We start from the raw sequence: 20508 nt of genomic DNA, 5'->3' as shown, positions 1-20508 counted from the left end.
CTGGTCACTGGGAATCTCTCAACTGCTATGGTTACTGGTGTCTGATTCTGACCAGTAGATATATACTATATTTCCTTTTCATTCTCTCAATGTATGTCAAGACAGGTGTTTGTATTCTCCACCAGGGGCCATGTAACAGGGTGACAACACAAGAGAGCAATTGAGAGACAGTAACAGAGCTGTGTCACACTATTACAGGAAATAGCTAGACAAGGACAATCATGGCAGGATCACCAGGAATTACTTTAATGTGAGATGCACAGTTGAAACATTTGGAAACTATACTTGGAATAAAATTAACAAGTTAGAGATTTTACCAGTTGGATTTAGCTCTACATTAAAATATATCACATTGAATACAAGTCTGTCTTTCTACATAACATGCTCATCACAGCCGGGTATGAAGTGATCTGCATCCTTTGGACAATATATATCGATCAGATCGAAGAAAAAGGTTCTTTTTCTTTGAAAATGTTGGTGGACTGAAGAGAGGTAAAGATGTGACGTGCCCTGCAGCAGCTAGGGGAAATATCAGGCTGGGGACTGGTTTTTCCACATTTCACCATTCACGATTTTTATTTTTGTAGATCAGAAGAAAGTTTAAAGAAGAAAAACCCTTTAATGATCAGGAAACGTGGCAGTCGGAGAGGTGCACACAGGTAAGCCGAAGCGGGAGGGTACAGCAGTTGGGAAGCCATTATGGATGGTAAGCACCGGCTGATTATTTTCATGTTATTGTTGAAGCTCCAGAAGACTGGAGAGCCCAGATTGTAGTTTAGAAGAACAATGGATTCTTATGTAAATCAGATGAGACGGTAACTACAGTAAGTAGATGGGAAGCCAAGCCAGCAGTAAGTCTACGATGTCTTTTAAGGAAGAGCTTATCATCCCCCCCCCCCCTTACCTGTGTAGCCGAGTTGTTCCCCAAAAGTATACTCACAAATCTGGAAATCCAGGGTATTCCTTAGGGATCTGTCTCTTCACCACAGTAAACATTCCATCTTCTTGTCCTGATATCACCAGGGGGCTGTTTCTTTCGAGTCATGAGCCGAAGAGTACCCTGGGCCACCTGGGATGTGAGCTAGGAACTAGGCCAGAAATAAGGAAGTGCAGGTAGGGGTCCCCAAAAAAGGTCTTTCTACCTCCCCCCCCCCCCCCAAAAAAAAAAAATTACAATCGTCTTGGAGAAGGAGGGGCTGAGAATAATTCTGTAAACTTGCTAGGAAGAGTAAGGTTGCCCTTTACTGTAGATGTAAACTCAAGAACATTTCGTTTGCTCTGTGTACTGTGTATCAGGGCTGTGGATAGGGGGGTATTACCAATCCCCCTGTATAGGGCCCAGGCAGCTGGTTGAATCAGATGTGGGCAGGGAGGGTGATCGGCACAGAGAGGGGGATTACTGGAACCAACCCCCTGTATGGCTCTTTCTGCAGCAGCTGAAAGCTGGCTTCTTCTCCTTGCCCTCCCACTGGCTTTCAACTGCTGTAGAGAAAGCCATACAGGGGACCAGTTCCAGTAATTACTATCCCCCCCTTCCCCACCACACCAATCACCCTTCTGTGGACCATACAATTCCCTCTGCTGCCCAGGTCCCCCCTGTGTGCCCCCTACCCCTGCAGTGGTTCCAGCTTCCCTCCTCTCCTTCCTACTGGCAGCTGCAAGCACACAATAGGATCCTTCAGGATGCAGAGTGGGGGAAGGGTCCTGTAAATATGTCAGACTTACCAGCCTCCTCCTTTCCTGAATCCCTACTGGTCAAATACTCGCCAAATGACAGGCACTTGCCAGCAAGTAAACAAGAGAGCATGGTCACCCATGATGTCCCGGGTGACCAATCTCCCTATGAAGTCATGGAAAGGGGTCTCGGAGTGACATCTCTCGATCAGACCTGTCATGTTCGTGAGTTTTTTTCATGTTTGTGTGGGTTGTGAGGACATGTAGCCTGGTATGGTTCAAGAGGGGAGGGAGGTGCTCGCTCGCCTCCCCCCCCTTTCATGGCCTGCTAGACCACATGCTCAGATAAGGGTCTGGTATGGATTTTGAGGAGAACACCATGCCATTAAAAAAAAAAAAAAAAAAATTGTTGTGGGGTTCCACTTTTTTAATGCTGGCATTTGATTTGTTTACAAAACAACTAGTCCGGGATTTTTTCCTTTTTTTTGTAGAAAAGATGACAAAAAATACTCACTATCCCTTTCACACTGATGGTCCGATCAGGTCCACCTGTCAGTTTTTCAGGCGGACCCGATCGGACCATCTATAGACCTCTATGGACCGGCGGGTGTCAGCGGACAAGTGTCTGCTAACACCCGCCAGCATCTGATCCGATCCTGTATGCCAAAAACAGATGGATGGAGATTCATTCCCCATCCATCCAGCGGATCAGATGACAGGCGGTCTGCTTCCATCCAACCATCCCATAGAAGACAGTAGAGCGGGCACAGACCTGTCATGTGCCTGCTCAGTGAGGATCAAAGGAGAGAGAGCCCCACTGAGCAGGTGGATCTGCCCCATCTGAAAGGGTCCAAATACAAATGAATCTGGGAAAAAAAAGTTACTGCTTTATTTTCTTTTTTTTTTTTTTTTTTCCAAAAAAGTTTTATTGAAGTATGAAAGGCAAAACAAGTCATAAACAGATACGGATCGCAGTCCGCGCACATCCTCTTACATGATCTCCCGTAACGCAGACGGGATCAGGACAATAGATTAAATTGTAGGTCATCATGAGACGAGGTCCCACCATAAGGCAGATGCAAAAGATATAACCATAGCAGTACTGATAGCAGTATGTAATTTAGATACATACGGTATACGCTAGTCTCTATGAAGGGAGAGCTCAAATAATATGACTGTGAAGTGCAAGGCACAAGTATCATCTCAAGGCATATATGTCCTATGTTTCCATATCCGTAACGTGTGGGCTAGTTTTGTGGAATATTGTTACACCTGTACATCTAGGAGTGTTCCGTACCTTGTGACAAATATGGCTAGCTAGCATATGAGATAAGGGGGTGCAAAAGAGAGAAAGAAAAGAAAAGAAAGAGACGAGCGTGGGAAAAGAGGAAGAATATGAGATTTAATATCAGAATGAGGTGGGGGGGAACATAGAGGACAAATAATTAGGGAAGATGGGGAAGAAGAGAAGAGAAAAAAAAAAAAAAAGGGGTGGGGGTGGGGGGGTAAGGATGAAGTTTAGAGTTAAATAGGCATAACCAAACCAATCACATCAATTAGCATTGGTCTGGCTGTAACAGATTCTATCTTTAACTAGTAGCCGACCGCAGATAGCCGAATGACGGCTGCACTGCGGCCTGCCAGTTCTGGGTGGACGTCATATGACGTTCTCCCAGAACGCGCTCTCCTGTGCGCCCCAGGGGGCGCGCACCCGGCGATCTCCGTGATCGCTGTGTCCTACGGACACAGCTGATCACGTGATGTGGTAAAAGGCCAATCACAGCGGCCTTTTACCACGTGATCAGCGGTGTCCAATGACACGCTGATCAGAGGGAAATGCCGGTTCTCGGCTGCACTTTCCTCACGCTGTCAGATCGTGAGGAAAGTACTGCCGAGAACCGGCAGTTGTCAGAGCGGGGATCGGCACCGATCATCAGTGCCCTGATGATCGGTGCCCAGCAGTGACACCCGCAAGTTCCGCCCACCTGTGCCCAGCAGTGTGCCCACTAGCTCCGCCCACCTGTGCCCAGCAGATCACCCACCTGTGCCCAGCAGTGCACCCACCTGTGCCACTCTGCAGTGCCACCTACCTGTGCCCAGAAGTGCCACCTACCTGTGCCCAGCAGTGCCACCCACCTGTGCCCACCCACCTGTGCCCACCCACCAGTGCTGCCCAGCAGTGCTGCCAGTCAGTGCCACCAGTCAGTGCCCAGGGGTTGTGCCAGTCAGTGCCGCCAGTCAGTGCCCATCAGTGATGCCAGTCAGTGTCACCTATCAGTACCCATAATCAGTGTCACCTATCAGTGCCGCCTATCAGTGCTGCATATTAGTGCCGCCTCATTAGTACTGCCTATCAGTGCCCTTTAGTGCTGCCTAACAGTGCCCATCAGTGCCGCCTATCAGTGCCCATCAGTGCTGCCTCATCAACGCACATCAGTGAAGGAGAAAAAATACCTGTTTGAAAAATTTTATAAAAGAAACAAAAAGTAAACAGTAGCGCAAAAAGTAAAGCGCCCAGTGGCGATTAAATACCACCAAAAGAAAGCTCTATTTGTGAGAAAAAAATTATCAAAATTTCATATGGGTACAATGTTGCATGATCGCGCAATTGTCGATCAAAGTGCGGCAGCGCTGAAAGCTGAAAATTGGCCTGGTAAATAAGGGGGTATAAGTGCCTGGTAGGCAAGTGGTTAATTAGGGGTATAATTCAGTGAAAGTCCGTTAATGGAGTTATTCCTGAGGAGAGAATTCTAGAGGCTTTCCGTCTCTCCAGATCTTTCTCGCTCATTCCTTCATTAAGCCATGATAAGTATCAGTAGATTGGAAATGAGTCCAACAAGTCCAAGTCTTCCTGAATCTCTCCGGGTGTTCTTTTGCCACTAAGATCAGCTCCTCCATTTCCGCGATCCTATTGATCCTAAGAATCCACTCTCGCACGGTGGGAATATAGTCTGAACGCCAATGAACAGGAATACACTGCTTTGCCGCATTTATCATGTGTAATGCAAGCGACTTACGGTAAGTCCTCACAGGAAGTGAGGAGTGATGGAGTAGACATTGTGCTGGGGCAAAGTCTAGGGTGTATGTAGTTACTTGTGCGATCAAGTCCAAAACTTTTCTCCAGAAGGGCTGCAGCAGCGGGCATTCCCACCATATATGTAGAAGAGTACCTTTTGCCTGGAAACATCTCCAGCATAAATCTGGAACGTTAGGATCAAATTTATGAATCACAGATGGAACTCTGTACCATCTGGAAAATACTTTATAGTTGCCTTCTTGTGTAGAAACACATATGGAACCTTTATGCATGTGGTCATAAATGTGGTCCCAGTCCTCTGGTGAGATTGGAATTTGTAGATCACGCTGCCAGGCTGCACAGGTCTTCTGCGAGTGAGATGTATTGGCACTTTCCAAAAAAGAGTATATCTTAGATATTACATGCCTCTGAGGGAGGTCTGTAAAGCAGAGCTTCTCAAATGCAGTAAGCGGTCTTGAATAATCCTTTAAATGTGGGGAATTACGTAAGAAGTGGTGGATTTGTCTATACATCCAAGGTGTTAGAGTAAGGGATGGCCACGCCTTTGTAATGTCTTCTCTAGATAAGAGCTTAGAATCTTTGAGGAATTGACGTATTGTTAGGTTATCTTCTCGGTTATACCCAGCGAGAAAAGTCGGAGACATCCCTGGAATAAAGTCCGGATTCATTTTGATCGGAGTAAGAGGGCTCGGAGAGGAAGAAAGTTATTTTTTCCGGAACAATTGCGAGCTACAGCATACAGTGGGACCTATAAGTGGGTGTTTCCGAAACTCAGAAGGGACGTGGGAGGTTTTCAGACATGGGGAGGTGGAGAGTGGTATCTTTGAGAAATCAGCCTCCAAACCAACCCAGACCTTACGAATGTGATTCGTGGTCCAGTCTACTAATCTGGCTAGGTGGCAAGACCTGTAGTAACGATTAATATCCAGTAGTCCAATACCTCCATTCTTCTTGGGCATAGTGAGTTGGGTGAAGCTAATTCTTGGGCGTTTATTATACCAAAGAAAGGAGGAGCAGAGCGTTTTATAAGATTGAAAGAACGAGTTTGGTAGTTGAATTGGTATCGTCTGTAGTAGATATAATATTCTGGGGAGCACGGTCATCTTAAGTATAGCTGCTCTGCCAAACCAGGAGAACCAAGGTTTATTCCACGTCTGAAGGTCTTTGGAGCTGTTACGTAAGAGGGGTAGAAAATTTTTTGCATATAATTCTTTAAGATGGGATGGTAATTGGATACCTAAATAAGTGATAGCCTCGCGTTGCCAGGTAAAGGGAAAGTTTGATGTCGCTTGTCTAATCACATCCGGAGTTAATGATACATTAAGCGCTTGGGATTTAGAAAAGTTGATTTTAAAGTTGGCCAAATATTGAAATAATTTGAAATCTTGTAAAAAATTAGGTATTGTGATATGTGGGTCAGTCAGGAAAAGTAGTATGTCATCAGCAAAGGCTGCCACTTTATGTATTTTGCCATTGATCGAAATCCCCTTGATGTTAGCATTATCTTTAATGCAATTCAATAAAGGTTCCAGTGTAAGAATGAATAAGAGGGTAGACAGTGGGCATCCCTGTCTGGTCCCATTGCTGTGCTTTATTTTCTTTACATGCTACTGTAAGCAGATGAGTCATAGTTGTCAAGGATGTGGCAGCAGGCGCCCGCTCCTTAACAACCAGCTATTCCCAATGTATCCAAAACAAATTAAACAAATACATTTTCGTTATAACCTTTTCTCAGATTCATTGACATTTGTTACTATGTACATTTGAAAATTAAAATACATCCAAATCTTCGGAAATCAAATTGTCATCCAAAAAATGAATCGTAATGAAACGAAACACACATGTCTAGTGGTCACCCCTCCACATGGGCTTCTAATAGAACATTGCAAGTGACATGATCCACTGTGGTCATCAGTAAACCCGCCCTAGAAATGTCATGTAGCCAATGCAGCAATGCACATAGACAGGAAGGGGCTTTATAGAGGCTGCAATCAGCAGCACTGAGATGGAACAAAGGATTAGAAAAAGTTGGAAAGCAGGAATGAATGAAAAAAAGGCCAATTGTTTATCATATGCAGTGCACAGAGCAAGCTATGGGGGACATTTACTAAAATTTGTGTAGCTGTGCATGATAGCCAATCAGCTTTTAACTTCAGCTTCTTCAATTAAGCTTTGGCAATAGATCCTGGAAGCTGATTGGTTTCTATGCAGAGCTGCACCAGATTTTGCACTCTCCAGTTTTAGTAAATAACCCCCTAAGTGTCATCCAAAAGGGTTTGCAATGAATGATTGTGTGGCGTTATTATTCTTTTTGTACTGTATCAAGTAATTATCTTTAACAAATTGATTCAAATTTTGAACAAATTTTGCCCAGCAAAATGGCATTTCAATTCAGTTTCGGAAGAGAGGAACACCACCAGTAGAATTTAGACTCTATAAATAATGTTCATCCTCCTTGCAGCCATCGTAGGAAGCCCCATAAATGTAATATGAGGAATTAGCACCACGAGATTACATTGCCATTTTCTATATACTTTACAGAAATCAATGAGAACCGTCTTTATTAGGAGCCGATGGTGAGATCCAGGACTTCAGGAGTCTCCTTGGATAAGAAGGGAGATGTGTCAGAAGAAGGAGGTGGTCGGGATCTTCTCCAGAGAACCTGCCAGCTGCTTTGAATGGCTGATTGATTTACTCCTGGATTCACCCCTTGTGAGAGATGTCCGCCGCATCTACATCTCAAATAAAACCTGGAACCTCAGACAGGAAATACACCAATGTACGTTTGGTATTCTCTACCACACCAAGAACAGAGGAAGAATTAATGTCACCGATGTCAAAGACTCTTTGTACGATGAGGAACTGAAGGCTCTATCAGACATCCTAGGTGAAAGGACTAAGCTTTCTTGTAAACTTTATTTGTGATGATCGCTGTACTTATAATCTTTCTCATCTGCTAAAATGAGCCAAAACTTCCTTCTGTAAGATGGCGACTACAGGGGGACACCACAGGGATGAGGACGAAACATGTCCTTGACCAGGGCCACCGAGTGTCTTTCACAAACATACTTCTACAATAGATCTCAGGCTATTTGTGTGTTTAACAAAACATTTCTGTCTTTATTTATACTAAGTTGAGCCAAGAACAGCTTGACACTGTTACCCAGACATCATGGAGTCAAGGAATGACAGAGTCAGGAGCATATGAACAGGGGTTGCAAGGGTCACAATTGTGACACAGCCCCATGCCCAGAGGGCCTGTGAAGCTCCTGTTCATCTGGAAAGGAGGGGCAATGAGGGTGGCATTTAGAGGGTCCAATCTCCTTCAGCCTTTTAGGGGATGCAGGAGGAAAATGGAGTGGATCGGTTAATCTCTATGCTGCCCCGCAGCCTTTCCTATCCACCTCCTGTTGTGATGTGATCAGGCCCCTGTGTATTCCCCAAGCCCCTCTCACCCCCCTCCCCAGCGCTAACAGGTTCCCCCCTCCCCTCTCCCGTCACCTACTGCATGGGATCAGAATGGAAAGTGGGGAAGGGGTCGGTAAATGTGTCATTTACCTTCCCTTCCTTGATTTAATGAATAGAGTCAGTGATCTGTACTGATCGCTAATTCTGTTCATTCACACAGTAACAAAGGCATAGAGAACTGTTTCCTTTGCTTCACTTTGTGAATGAATAGGACGCCTCTGTACAGAGCTATTCCTGTCCATTCATTCTGTGTAGCTGAGGCTGCAGAGATGGAGATTGAGAGCTGTGCCATCAATCTCCTCTTTCTGTCTCAAAGGTGGAACATGAGGTCTGTTTAGACCCCTGATATCTCACCACATCCCCCAACAAAATGACAAAAAAATAAAAAATAAAATGACTAAAATGTAAAAAAAACTACTGACAACAGTTGCTGAACTAGCAGGGTCACAAAGGTTGTACTTGTGACCGGGCCCTGGCATTCCACCACCGTGGGGGAAGGGTTTCAGCCAGGGGTCAGGGGGGCCCTTTATGGTTGCTTGCATGAAAGGCTCTAGTTACCCCTCTGCATGGAGTATGTACTGTATAGACAATAAAGCTCTGCTACACAGATCTGTGCAATGTAATAATACAAAACTGATCATCAATAAGGCAATCATTTCCCCACAGGGAGGAGGAATGTGATTGTGGTGATCGATGATGTGGAGAGCGCCAGTGATGAAGAGAAGATGAAGATTCTGGAATGTCAGCCAAGTATAGAGAAACTGGCCCAGGAACTTATCCTTTTTAGAAAAGAGGACAAGAAAATGTTCATTAACCAGATAAAAAGAAATGAATATTGGAAAAAGCATCAACAGATCCAACACATCATCCGAGGTAATGAATTCATCTGTGTTGTGTTGATGTTTCCCTCCTCAGAAGAGCTTACACTCTAATGCCCGCACCACAATCATAGAAACACACGGACCAGCTATGGCCATATTTGTGTTTCGTGTATTAAATCTACTAGTATGATTTTGGGCCCATGTATTGGGGAAAAGTGCACGGCTACTTGGAGTCTGCAGTGGAAGAGCATGTGACAGGGTGACAACACAAGAGAACAATTGGGAGCAGGGGCAGACTGACCATTTGGAAACTCGGGCACTGCCCAAGGGCCCGGGGTCAGTAGGGGGCCCCATGAGATGCCCCTGGTACATTTTTCATAGGCTTTTTTGAGTTTAGGCAAGGACACAGGGGCCCCATGATCCCCTATTGCCCGGGGGCCCCATGAGTTGTCAGTCCGCTCCTGATTGAGAGACAGGAACAGAGTGTTGTTAGCTTGTAACAGGAGGTGCCTGGAGTAGTCAAAATCACCGGGATTATTTAGTGAAAGTTATAGTTTAGAAACAAACAATAAAAGTACTTTTTAAATTGAATTAACATGTTAATCAGGACTTTTCTCAGCTGTAACTTCCCCCACCTCTGTCTCCGCCCCTCTGCTCCCCGCTCACCGATATCATTTGTAAAGACAGAAGTCCGGCTTCTGTGCTTACAAGGGACAGCTTGTCCCCCAGTGGATCCCATAGATCTGATCTCCTGAGTGGCTCCCACTGAGTGCAGAATGGGGACAAAGGAGATGCAGGTGCAGTGCGGATACCAACACCCCCACACAATGATCTATCTGCAAGTGAGAGAGGCGGAGCCACCTACAGTGTGGGAGGAGTTACTAGATCCAACTGGGTGCTTCAGCTTAATACAGCAACAAAGGTAAGATGTGGAAGATGGAGGGGGAGAAGATGGGGGCAGTGGGGGGGGTTTGTATGCAGAGGTCAGAGATGATGAGGGGTGAAAGTAAGATGTGGATGGGGGATGCAGAGGTAAGTAGCTGCGGAAGAAGGTCCAACTCTGCACTCTGTATGTAACCCCCCCAAACTGTCTCACCCACCCTCTCATACCACTTCACCTACCTTCCAGACCGCTCCACTTACCCCCCCCCCCCATACCACCTCATTTACAACCCCAAACTTCTTAATCTACTCCATACTGCCTCCCCCTCTCCCTCATACCACTTCACCTACCTCACATATTGCCTCATCTACCCCCCAAGCTGCTTCACCCCATCCAAACCACCTCACCTACCTTCAATACTACCTCACCTACCTCCTCGTACCACTTCACCTACTCCACGTATTGCCTCACCCATCCCCTCATACCGCTTCACCTACCTCCTCATACCAATTTACCTACCCCCAATATTACATCATTGATCCCATACTGCCTCAGTCATCCCCTCATACCACTTCACCTTCCACCCATATCGCCTCCCCTACCCCCCATACTGCTTCACTTACCCCCCATACTGTCTCACCCACCCTCTCATACCGCTTCACCCCCCCATACTACCTCACCCACACTCTCATAGCACTTCACCTACCCCAATACTGCTTCGCCTAACCCCTCATACCAATTCACCTACCCCCCATACCGCTTCACCTATCTGCTCATACCAATTTACCTACCCCCAATATTACTTCATTGATCCCATAATGCCTCATTCATTCCCTCATACCACTTCACCTACCCCCATACCGACTCACATACCCCCCATACTGCCTCATCTACCCCCTCATATGACTTCAAAAACCTTCAATACTGCCTCACCCACCCTCTCATACCACTTCACCTACCCCTCCATACGGCTTCATCTACCCCCTCATACCAATTCACCTACCCCCAATACTACTTAATTGACCCCATAATGCCTCACTCATCCCCTCATTCCACTTCACCTACCCCCCATACCGCCTCACCTACCCCTCATAACACTAACCTCCATATTGCCCCACAGAACCCCATACCGCCTCACCCACCTTCACATACCACTTCATCTACCCACTATATCGCCTCACCTACCCCCTATACCAAATCACCGATCCCCTCATACCACTTCCCCTACCTGCAAATTGCTTCACCTACCCCCCCATACCTCATCACCTATCCCTCATACTGCCTCACCCACCCCCTCACACTACTTCACCTATCCCACATACCACCTCACTTACCCTCCATACTGCCTCATTTACCCTCTCATACCACTTCATCTACCCCCCCCCCCATACTGCCTTACCCACCCCCAATACTGCCTTACCTATCCCCCCATAGTTCCTCACCTACCCCCCTATGCTGCTTCACATACCCTGATATTGCCTCACCTACCCTCCATACCATCTCACCGACCTCCCATACTACCTCACCTACCCCTCATACCACTTCACCTACCCCCCATACTGCTTCACCCCCTCTATACCACCTCACCTTCTCTCTTCCAGGTATAGCACCTCCCTCTATCCCTTCCTAATCAATGTGCCTTCCTGTCCCCCGCCTAACCCCCTCCCCAGGTTATAGCAACTCCCACCCATCTCCCACTCATTTCACCTCTCTCCTACTCACTTAAACCTTCCTCCCCAGTCAGAGCCCCTTACACACCTCATTCTGCCATGCTTGTCACACTGGAAATGTATTAGTCTGCTGACAAACAGTCAATAATGAAACAATGCACTCCCTATGTGGCTGGCATCTTGACTGTCTTGTCTACTGATACTCTGTGACCATATAAGCCACGGCCAATATTCAGCACTATGAGAACCACCTCCAATATTAGTTGCACCACCCTTTTTTACCGCATGCACACAGGACCACTGCTTTCAGAAACACCCCCATAGCCAACCTTACTGAGCAGTGTAAGAGGCACCATCTTGTGTTACTCTTGCAGTCTGAGATCTGACCCCCCCCAGGAAAAGTCATTATCTACTGCCCTGCAGGGCTGTGCAGTGCAAGTGAAATACTCAGCTGTTTCAATGTGTCACTTCCTCACCGGCTGGATGCCCTCCATTGCTGGTCACTGACGTTCTCTAGAGTTTTCCTGTCATTGAGGAGGAGACACTTCACTTGTATGGCCTGGAAGGGAGCAACGCTTGAAGTAGGTGAGCTTTTTCCCTGCTGTCTGCTGCAGCTGGATGGTAGTGTGATCAGGTCCTTATTAACATAATACTGTGAACCCTTTAAAAAAAAGGTGTTTGATTCATCAGTTCGACTCACCATGGATGGAAAAATGTACAGAATAATGAAAGACAAAAAGATGAAAGGTCACTGAGTTCTCTGTATTGATTTCCTCTCTTTTCACCTTTTACAGCTCACAACAGAAGACTGTGGGTAAGTCATAACATTGGGTGACAACTTTTATCTGTGACATCACAGTGATGGCTTGCTTACTATTAGCCCAATACATGGTGACACGCAATGCCCACTGACCTATTTCTGGCCGTGTCTCCATTAATAATGTACAAGTGTACAATCATTACTGCAATCCACAATACAGAGATGATGACTTTACATTATTAAGTGTCCAGACAATGATCCCCAATAACTTTGGGAAGTTGGAATTCTGTTACCCCCGAATATGGCGTTGGGGTGATTTTTTTTGTAGCCCAAAACCTGAAATTGAGGCATTTTCCCATAACCTGACATTGAAGTAATTTCCTATACCTTAAATTCAGGGTGGTGTCCTGTAACCCATCACCTGACATTGGAGTGGTATCCTATAACCCCAAAAGTGACATTGGATAGTTTTCTGTAACCAAAAACCTGAGATTGTGGTTGTTTCCTGTAACCCATTTCCTGATGTTGCAGTGATTTCCTATAACCCATCATGTGACATTGGGGCAGTTCCCTGTAATCCATAACCTAACATTGGGGTAGTTTCCTATAACCCATAATGTGACATTGGGGCAGTTTCCTGTAACTTGACATTGAGGTAGTTTCCTATAACCCTTCATGTGACATTAAGGCAGTTTCCTGTAACTCATAACTAAGGTTCTAAACCTTTTATTGATCATTCTCCTGGTCACCATTAGCAATGATCCACCTATGGATGGGGATACTGCTTGTGAAAGGTCTTACATCTTCTCCATGGTTACAGGATAGACCTCTGATAGTCCAACACCTGAGGCCCATGTGATAAGGGGATCCAGATCACTTGCCTTGTGCTACATATGGTAGAGGAGATCAGCTCATTGCCAACAAGAAGGTGGCTTCATCACCTATCCAGCACCGGCTCCAACCCAACCAGATTTGAACTAGTGTAATCTCACTTCAGGATCCTGTATCCAGCAATGTATACCTTCCATGAGATATCCACTGCTGGGTCCTCACAATGTGCAGTCACAACTCACACTCTCACAGATAGAAGGCATCAACTCGATTCACCAATATTCAGCCAGAGGCTCAGTACGTTACCATTTTGTTTGTACTTGAGGTAGTCAATCAGTAACAGTCTTTAGTAATGATTAATCCCCAACACAGTCATACAGAACAGGTCCTCTTTAAGTAGGCAATGTACCTACCATCACTCGGTATTGGGGGTTCCCATCCTTGGGTTCCAATAAATTGGTTTTAGTTCTTCAATGCATCTCTCTAACCAGGCATCTCCATTCCCATCAGCCTACTCCTCTAACCAAGCTCCCCCTAGACCAGGTATCACTAAATGGTGGACCGCAGTCTGAAAACTGACCACATGACAGTTCTTTCTGGACTGTGACTCCTCTCCTTCCTCCACCCCTCTGCTCCATCACCCCGCTGCCCCATCGCCCCGCCGCCACCTTCATCTCCAAACAGCAGGTAGAAGGCAGAAGGTGCAGCATGTCCGGACAGAGGACAGGAGCTGCCCAAGTTAACAAATATGTGATCTGTTGCTAGGGGCAGCCCTAGCAACCAATCATCTGCCTATTAACATAAAAAGTTGGGCAGCTCCCGCCCCCTGTCCGGACATGCTGCACCTTCTGCCTGCTACCTGCTGTGTAAGGTGGGATTGAAGGATTGTGATTGACAGGAGCAAATGTGATGTAAGGGAGGGGGCATTCACATAAAGGGGACCGGGTTGCAAAGAAGGAAGGGGGATGTGAAAAGGACCAGGATACAAGAAAGGGGGGCTGTGAAGGGGACTGGGATGCAAAGAAGAGGGGCTGAGAGGGGGACTGGGGTGCACAGAAGGGGGACTGTGAAGGGGAGTGAAGTGCAAAGAAAGGGGATGTAAAGAAACTGGGGTGCAAGGAGGGGGGATGTGAAGGAGACTCAGGTGCAAGTAAGGGGGGGGGGGCTGTGAAGGGGTCTGAGATACAAGGAGGGGGACTGTGAAAGGGTTGGGGTGCAAGGGGGGCTGTGAAGGGAACTGGGGAGCAAGTTTGGATGACTGCGAAGGGGACTGTGATACAAGGAGGCATGGCTGTGAAGGGGGCTGGGGTGCAAGGAGGGAGAGGAAACTGGGATACAAGGAAGGGGGGCTGTGAAGGAAACTGGGATACAAGGAAGGGGATTGTTAAGGGGACATGGATGCATGGCGGGGGCGACTGTGAAGCAGTAACAGAGGACACTGATGAGAAGGGGAGGGGGAATGTGATGTAAGGAGGGGAGCTGTGGTGTGAAGAGAGGATTGAGGGCTTTGATGTAAATGGGGGGCACTTGGATGCAAAGGGGTCTGTAATGTAAAGGGGGGCTGTATTCTATAAGGGAGAACTGATGACACTGATGTGAAGAGGAAACTGTCATGTAAGGGGGTGGGGCTGTGACATGAAGGATCCGAGTCATAACCATGAGACTTGGACCTCCATGAATTTTAATTCAATACCCCGCCCTAGACTTATAAAGGATCCCACCAGGAGAGAAATCACCTCATCTCACTTCCTGGGAGGGTTTCTGAAGAACTCCCATCTTAAAGGGGCACCACATTCACCCCTGCCTACACCCCGGGTCACAGGTCATCTTAATGTGCCAATTTAGAGCTGGCCAAGGAGCATTCATCTCTAGGAGCAGCTATGGGTCCACCCGTCGTTTTCATCTGTGGGGAAGAATCTGCACTTTGTACTTCTTGAATTCACTAATTCTTTTCGGTAATTTTAAGCAGATCTAAACCCAATAAAAAACATGAAGTCAGTCTACCAGTCCTTCGATGTGATGGCTGCATTAGTTTTCTGTTTTTTAGATTTATATTTCCTTTATTTTTAACTGGTGATCCTGCCAGTAACACACAAGAGGGACAACGCTCCTTAAAGCAGCCCAGAGATGATTCAGGTTTTTTTTGTTTGATCAACAGGTTTAATGAAAAAAAAATCTGGCCCAATTTCCCCATCCACACACTCGATATGGATGAGGGAATCCTCCCCGCTCAGCTATTGTATTCTGACAGTGGGAAGACTTTCCTGCCATCACAATACACAGATCAGTGCTGCCGGCTATAGTCTGCAGTACTGATTGGGCGGCACTTATCCAACAGGCTGGTTGTACAGAAGTCGATCAGTAAATTGACTTCTGTACAACCACTGTTCCCGTACATCGATTAAATGTGGCCAATCCCTGCTGAACCCCGTGAATTTCAGTTCATGTATGGCCAGCTGTACCCATACTGTATCTATGGAGCAGCGTTGTCACCCTAGGATGGAACGTGTATTAGGATTAGAGATGGTCTCCTCCTTCCAACATGCAACACAAATGGTGAACTGTCTGAAGGATAAAACATATCAGGAACTTAATACAGAGAGTGTGGAGGGAGGAGGAGGGAGAGGCGGGACTGAGAACTTTCATTACGGGAAAGGTGTGAATAGGGTTCAGGAGAGAAGTATCTATAACTACTTGGAGACCAGCGACGTACCCGGGGGGGCAGAAGTGTGACTAGAACCTTCATGGCCCCGGTGCACGGACCATGAAGTGCCTCTTTAATCCCTGGTTTTGGCGCCATTCCCACTAATCCTGGGGCCCTTTATTCCCTTCATGGGGTCCTTTATTACATTGGGACCCTTTCACATGTCCTGCAGCAGGCCCCCTTCCTGCTGTCTTGGGTAGGATTGTCACATTTTCAAGCCAAATCCAAACATTTTATCGGCGCGCAGCAAATCATCACTTTTTGTAGCATACACTATACATATATTTTGGGATTAAATAACATTTTTAATCATATGGATTTAATCACAAGCGTCCCCCCTTACATCTGAATCCACAGAGTTCCCCTTCACATCTGAACCAGCAGAGTTCCCTTTTACATCTGAATTCATAGAATTTCTCTTTACAGCTGAATTCCCTGTACAACTGATCTGTCAGAGTTCCCTTTTACATCTGAATCCGCTGAGTTCCCCTTTATATCTGAACTGGCAGAGTTCTCCTCTCATCTGAATCCGCAGAGTTCCCCTTTACATCTGAAACCACAGAGTTCCCCTTTACATCTTAATCCACAGAGTTCCATTTAGATTTGAACTGGCAGAGTTCCCCTCAATCTGAACTGGCAGAGTTCCCCTTTACATCTGAATCCGCAGAGTTCCGTTTTACATCTCGATTTGCAGAGTTCCCGTGCATCTGAACCCATGGAGTTCCCCATTATATCTGAACTCACAGAGTTTCTCTTAATCTGAACTTGCACAGTTCCCCTTTACTTCAGAATTCACAGAGTTCCCTTAGACTGTAAGGGGGACTCTGCAGACTCTGACGTAAGGGAGAACACTGCAGACTCTGGTGTAAAGGATAACTCTGATATAAGGAGGTCTCTGGTAACCAAAGCCCCCACATACATCTTAGTTCCCATCATTTTCAGGCATACATAGGATGAGAGGGGCAGGAAGAGCAGTTCCACCTTTCTCTCTCTCCACTCCCATCCATGCAACAATCTCTGCTTACAACTGCAGCGAGCGACCCTGCCAGGGAGCCATACTCCGGGCTCTTTGGGCCCCGCACAGTGGCGGAACTCCAGAGCCTGGTTGCAAGTGCGACCTTTGCGACCCTGGTAGTTCCGCCACTGTGTGGTGGTTATACAGAGCATTCATCAGGTCCAATTTCATCTGATAAACAGCCCCATTTTTAAATTTACAAAGTATTTCAACACACCGATCTGAATGTTAAAAGAATTACCGGCATTGTTTGCCAATAATTTTTTTTTTAACGCGCCCCCCCCCCCATCCACACCAAGCCCTTCGGGTCTGGTATGGATTTTGAGGGGAACCCTCACACCAAAATTTAAATGGTGTGGGAGTCCTCCCCAAAATCCATACCATACTTATCCCAGCATGCAGCCCAGCAGGTCAGGAAAGCAGACAACCCCCCCCCCCCTCCTGAACCATACCAGGCCACGTGCCCTCAACATGGGTTGGTGCTTTGGTGGCATGGGGGCTCCCCCTCAAAGCACCTTGTCCCAATGTTGATGGGGACAAGGGCCTGTTCTCCACAACCCTGCCTGGTGGATGTGGGGGTCTGCAGGCAGGAGGCTTATTGGAATCTGGAAGCCCCCTTTAACAAGGAGCCCCAGATACCACCCCCCCACGTAAATGAGTATGGGGTACATGGTACTGCTACCCATTCACAAAAAAAGTTTAGTGTAAAAAATTACAAGAGACATTCTTTGACAAGTCCATTATTAAAAACAAAAATAAAAAATATCCCCAGAAGTAGATCCAACATCAATCATGATGCCCACCGCCATCGCCGACCGAAAAAAGAAAAAAAATGCTCTGCTCTCGCTGCTGGCTCCCACCATCTGACGGCTGCACCGGCCTGACAGCTCTAAAATACTGTGATGACATCACCTCGCCCCCCTTGTGACATCATCATGCACTGTGATTGGCCAAAGCATTGCACCTGATATGTGGTCAGATGCATTGCTTTGGCCAATCACAATGCCCTGTCAGGGCGCAGTGCATTGTGGTGCAGGAGAACAGCCCGCTGACCACCCTTACTGTTTATATGTTTGCTGAACACACGAACGGCCGATCTTCCAATCAAACGAACGCTCGGCCCCAACATAGAGCCCAACACTATTTATACTGACAATGAATCCCAAAAGATTTCAGATGTATTGGATTCTCAGAAGACAGTTATATTCTTTCTATTGTATTTTATTTTATTCTATTCTTTTTTCTATTATATTCTAATCTCTTCTATTCTATTATTTTCTTTTTCAATATCTATTCTTTATAATGCATTGTATTGTTTACTAGTCCATTCTATTCTATTGTTTTTCTATCCTATTCTTTCTTTCTGTTGTATTCTATAATATTCATTCTATTCTGTTCTATTTGAAATTAAATTTCAGAAAACAGTTATATTCTTTCTATTTTATTCTACTCTATTGTATTTTTCTATTCTTTTCTATTCTATTTTTTTCAATCTATTCTATTCTTTTATATTGTATTCTATTCTATCATTGTTCTATTCTTTTCTATTCTATTCTAGTCTTTTATCTTCTATTCTTTTCATATTCAAATTTGAGTCAAATTCGATTTCAAATCAAAGTTGATCAAGGTTGATGTGAATTTTATCCGAATTTAATTTCATGCTATGCTAAAGTCAGAGATCGGCTACTTTGGCCTAAAACTGGCGCATGTGCAGTTGCTTCAGGGGATACTTATCTTCAAGGGATACTCATTTTACGGTTACACTGGCACTGCTCCTTCCTCCCTAGAGTGGTGACACTACATGTTACTGCACCGGGTGACACCAACCCTAGGGACGCCTCTGCTGCCCATACAACTCTGTTCTGAATTCAGAAGCAGTGCAGCATTGTTGCCACCCAATCACAGAAAGCTGTAAGGTGGGCTTCAATGGCAGGATCAACAAGTAATCATGGGACATGGAAAAGCCATAGCTTTAATTTCTCCTTCCCCATTGATTGCAATGCCTTTTCACTAAGGGCCAGTTCACACTCCATGCGTTTCAGTGTGTTTTTTTTTCTGCATCCAAAACACACAGAAAATAGGTGATATGGTTATCAATGTTCTAGTTCACATCAGCGCTTGCAGTTCCAGTGCATTCCGGTTGCAGAAAAAAAAGAACAGGCTGCATTTTTACTGCACAGAACGCTGTAAAATGCATCAAAAATGCACCGGAATGCTCCAAAAATGCACTGGAATGCACATGTCCCTTTTGAATTGAAGAAAAAGAGGGGAAAAAATGTAACGGAACGCATAAAAAACACATCAGAACGCACCGAAAACGCACACGCTGAAATGCATCTGGACTGCGTTTCTATAGTGTGAACCGACCCTAAAAGATTTACCAAAAATTTAAAAGAAATGGAAACTCAGTTTTGCTCACTCCTAGTTCTAACATTGACCTACAGCGTATTATAATGTATCATACACCGTGCATCACTCACTTGTATCGATTATACAAAAACCCAACGTACAATAATACTTCTTCTTGTTTTTAGTGCAAAATATTAATGGAACTCCTACATCTGATGATTATAATATTGGCCTTCATTATGTGTCTTCTTCTTCCTCCTATTATAATCACGGTACTGTACGAGGTTGGATAGCAGCAGAGCTCTGTGCCTCAGACTACAGCGAGTCCCCGGAATATCACCGCCAACACCACCGCCACAATATAAACCAACAGAAATGGCCGCGGAAACTCCTACACTACTGAGCTCTGTACACTGTATATATATATATATAGAATGGGTAACAGTTGGAGGAAAGCAACATAATAACAATTACAATAGACATTCATTAACGTATCCTGTATACGGTATATACCACACATGTTGAGTTGGTTAAGGCAAAGCTCAGAATCCTTTATCCATACAAGAGAAAGGGAAGATGGGAGAATATATTATTGTAAACTTGCATGTTATACCTGATATTATATAAGTACCTGTAAAAATTAAAAAGTAAATATATTAATGGATCTGAGGTGTTATGAGTGGTTTGTTTCTAATTGTAACTTTTTTCCTTTAGATGCCAGACCAGACTAAAACATTGTTCCTTTCCTTCCCATCCCCCATCCCTTCCCTTTTTCTCTTCCCTTACTTCCCTTCTATATCTCCTCTTCTACCCTTCCCCTTCACTTCCTCTTGTCTTCCCCTTTTCCCTTCCTACTGCCCTCTCCTTTCCTTTCCTTCCTTTCTCTTCCCTTTCCCCTTCCAGTTCCCTTTACATTTTCCTTTCCTTTCTCCTCCTCAGCCATTTCCCTTTCCCCTTCCCTTCCCCTTTTCATCCCTTTCCCTTCCCTTGCTCATCTCTTCTCCATCCCTTTCTTTTACTTTTCTTCCCCCTTCCTCTTTGCCTTCCCTTTCTCTTTCCCTTCCCCTTCCCCTTCCCCTTCCCCTTCCCCTTCCTTTCCTTTCCTTTCCTTTCCATTTCCCTTCCCCTTCCCTTTCCCACTGAAAAGTAAAAATATCATTGTATTAGAACACTCTAGAGCAGGGGTCTCCAAACTTTCTAGACAAAGGACCAATTTCCTGTCCTTCAGATATTAGGGGGGGGGGGGGGCAGACTGTGGTCACTGGGAGTAGAAAAGGTCCCAATGTTAGTGGGGAA

General features: G+C 45.6%; 1 protein-coding gene across 3 annotated transcripts; it reads left to right on the top strand.

The window, feature by feature from the left end:
* Positions 1-585: 585 nt before the first annotated feature.
* Positions 586-19876, top strand: LOC149457607 (uncharacterized). 3 transcript variants are annotated; one of them, XM_089683472.1, is made up of 5 exons: positions 586-659; positions 7253-7598; positions 8846-9052; positions 12348-12367; positions 19497-19876. In XM_089683472.1, exons 2-5 carry the CDS (start codon positions 7331-7333, stop codon positions 19503-19505), a joined length of 504 nt encoding a protein of 167 aa, XP_089539598.1. In that variant the 5' UTR covers positions 586-659; positions 7253-7330; the 3' UTR covers positions 19506-19876. The 3 variants fall into 3 exon arrangements, with proteins under 3 accessions (XP_089539598.1, XP_089539596.1, XP_089539597.1); XM_089683470.1 differs by having other exon boundaries at positions 19398-19876; XM_089683471.1 differs by having other exon boundaries at positions 639-706; positions 19398-19876.
* Positions 19877-20508: the final 632 nt, after the last annotated feature.

The sequence above is a fragment of the Staurois parvus genome, unplaced genomic scaffold (assembly GCF_062004578.1).
Source record: "Staurois parvus isolate SC_StPar_1 unplaced genomic scaffold, SC_StPar_1.0 ptg000311l, whole genome shotgun sequence".
NCBI classification, from domain to species: Eukaryota; Metazoa; Chordata; class Amphibia; order Anura; family Ranidae; genus Staurois; species Staurois parvus.
Note: the sequence above shows the minus strand (reverse complement) of the source record. Positions and strands in the feature narration are given on the sequence as shown.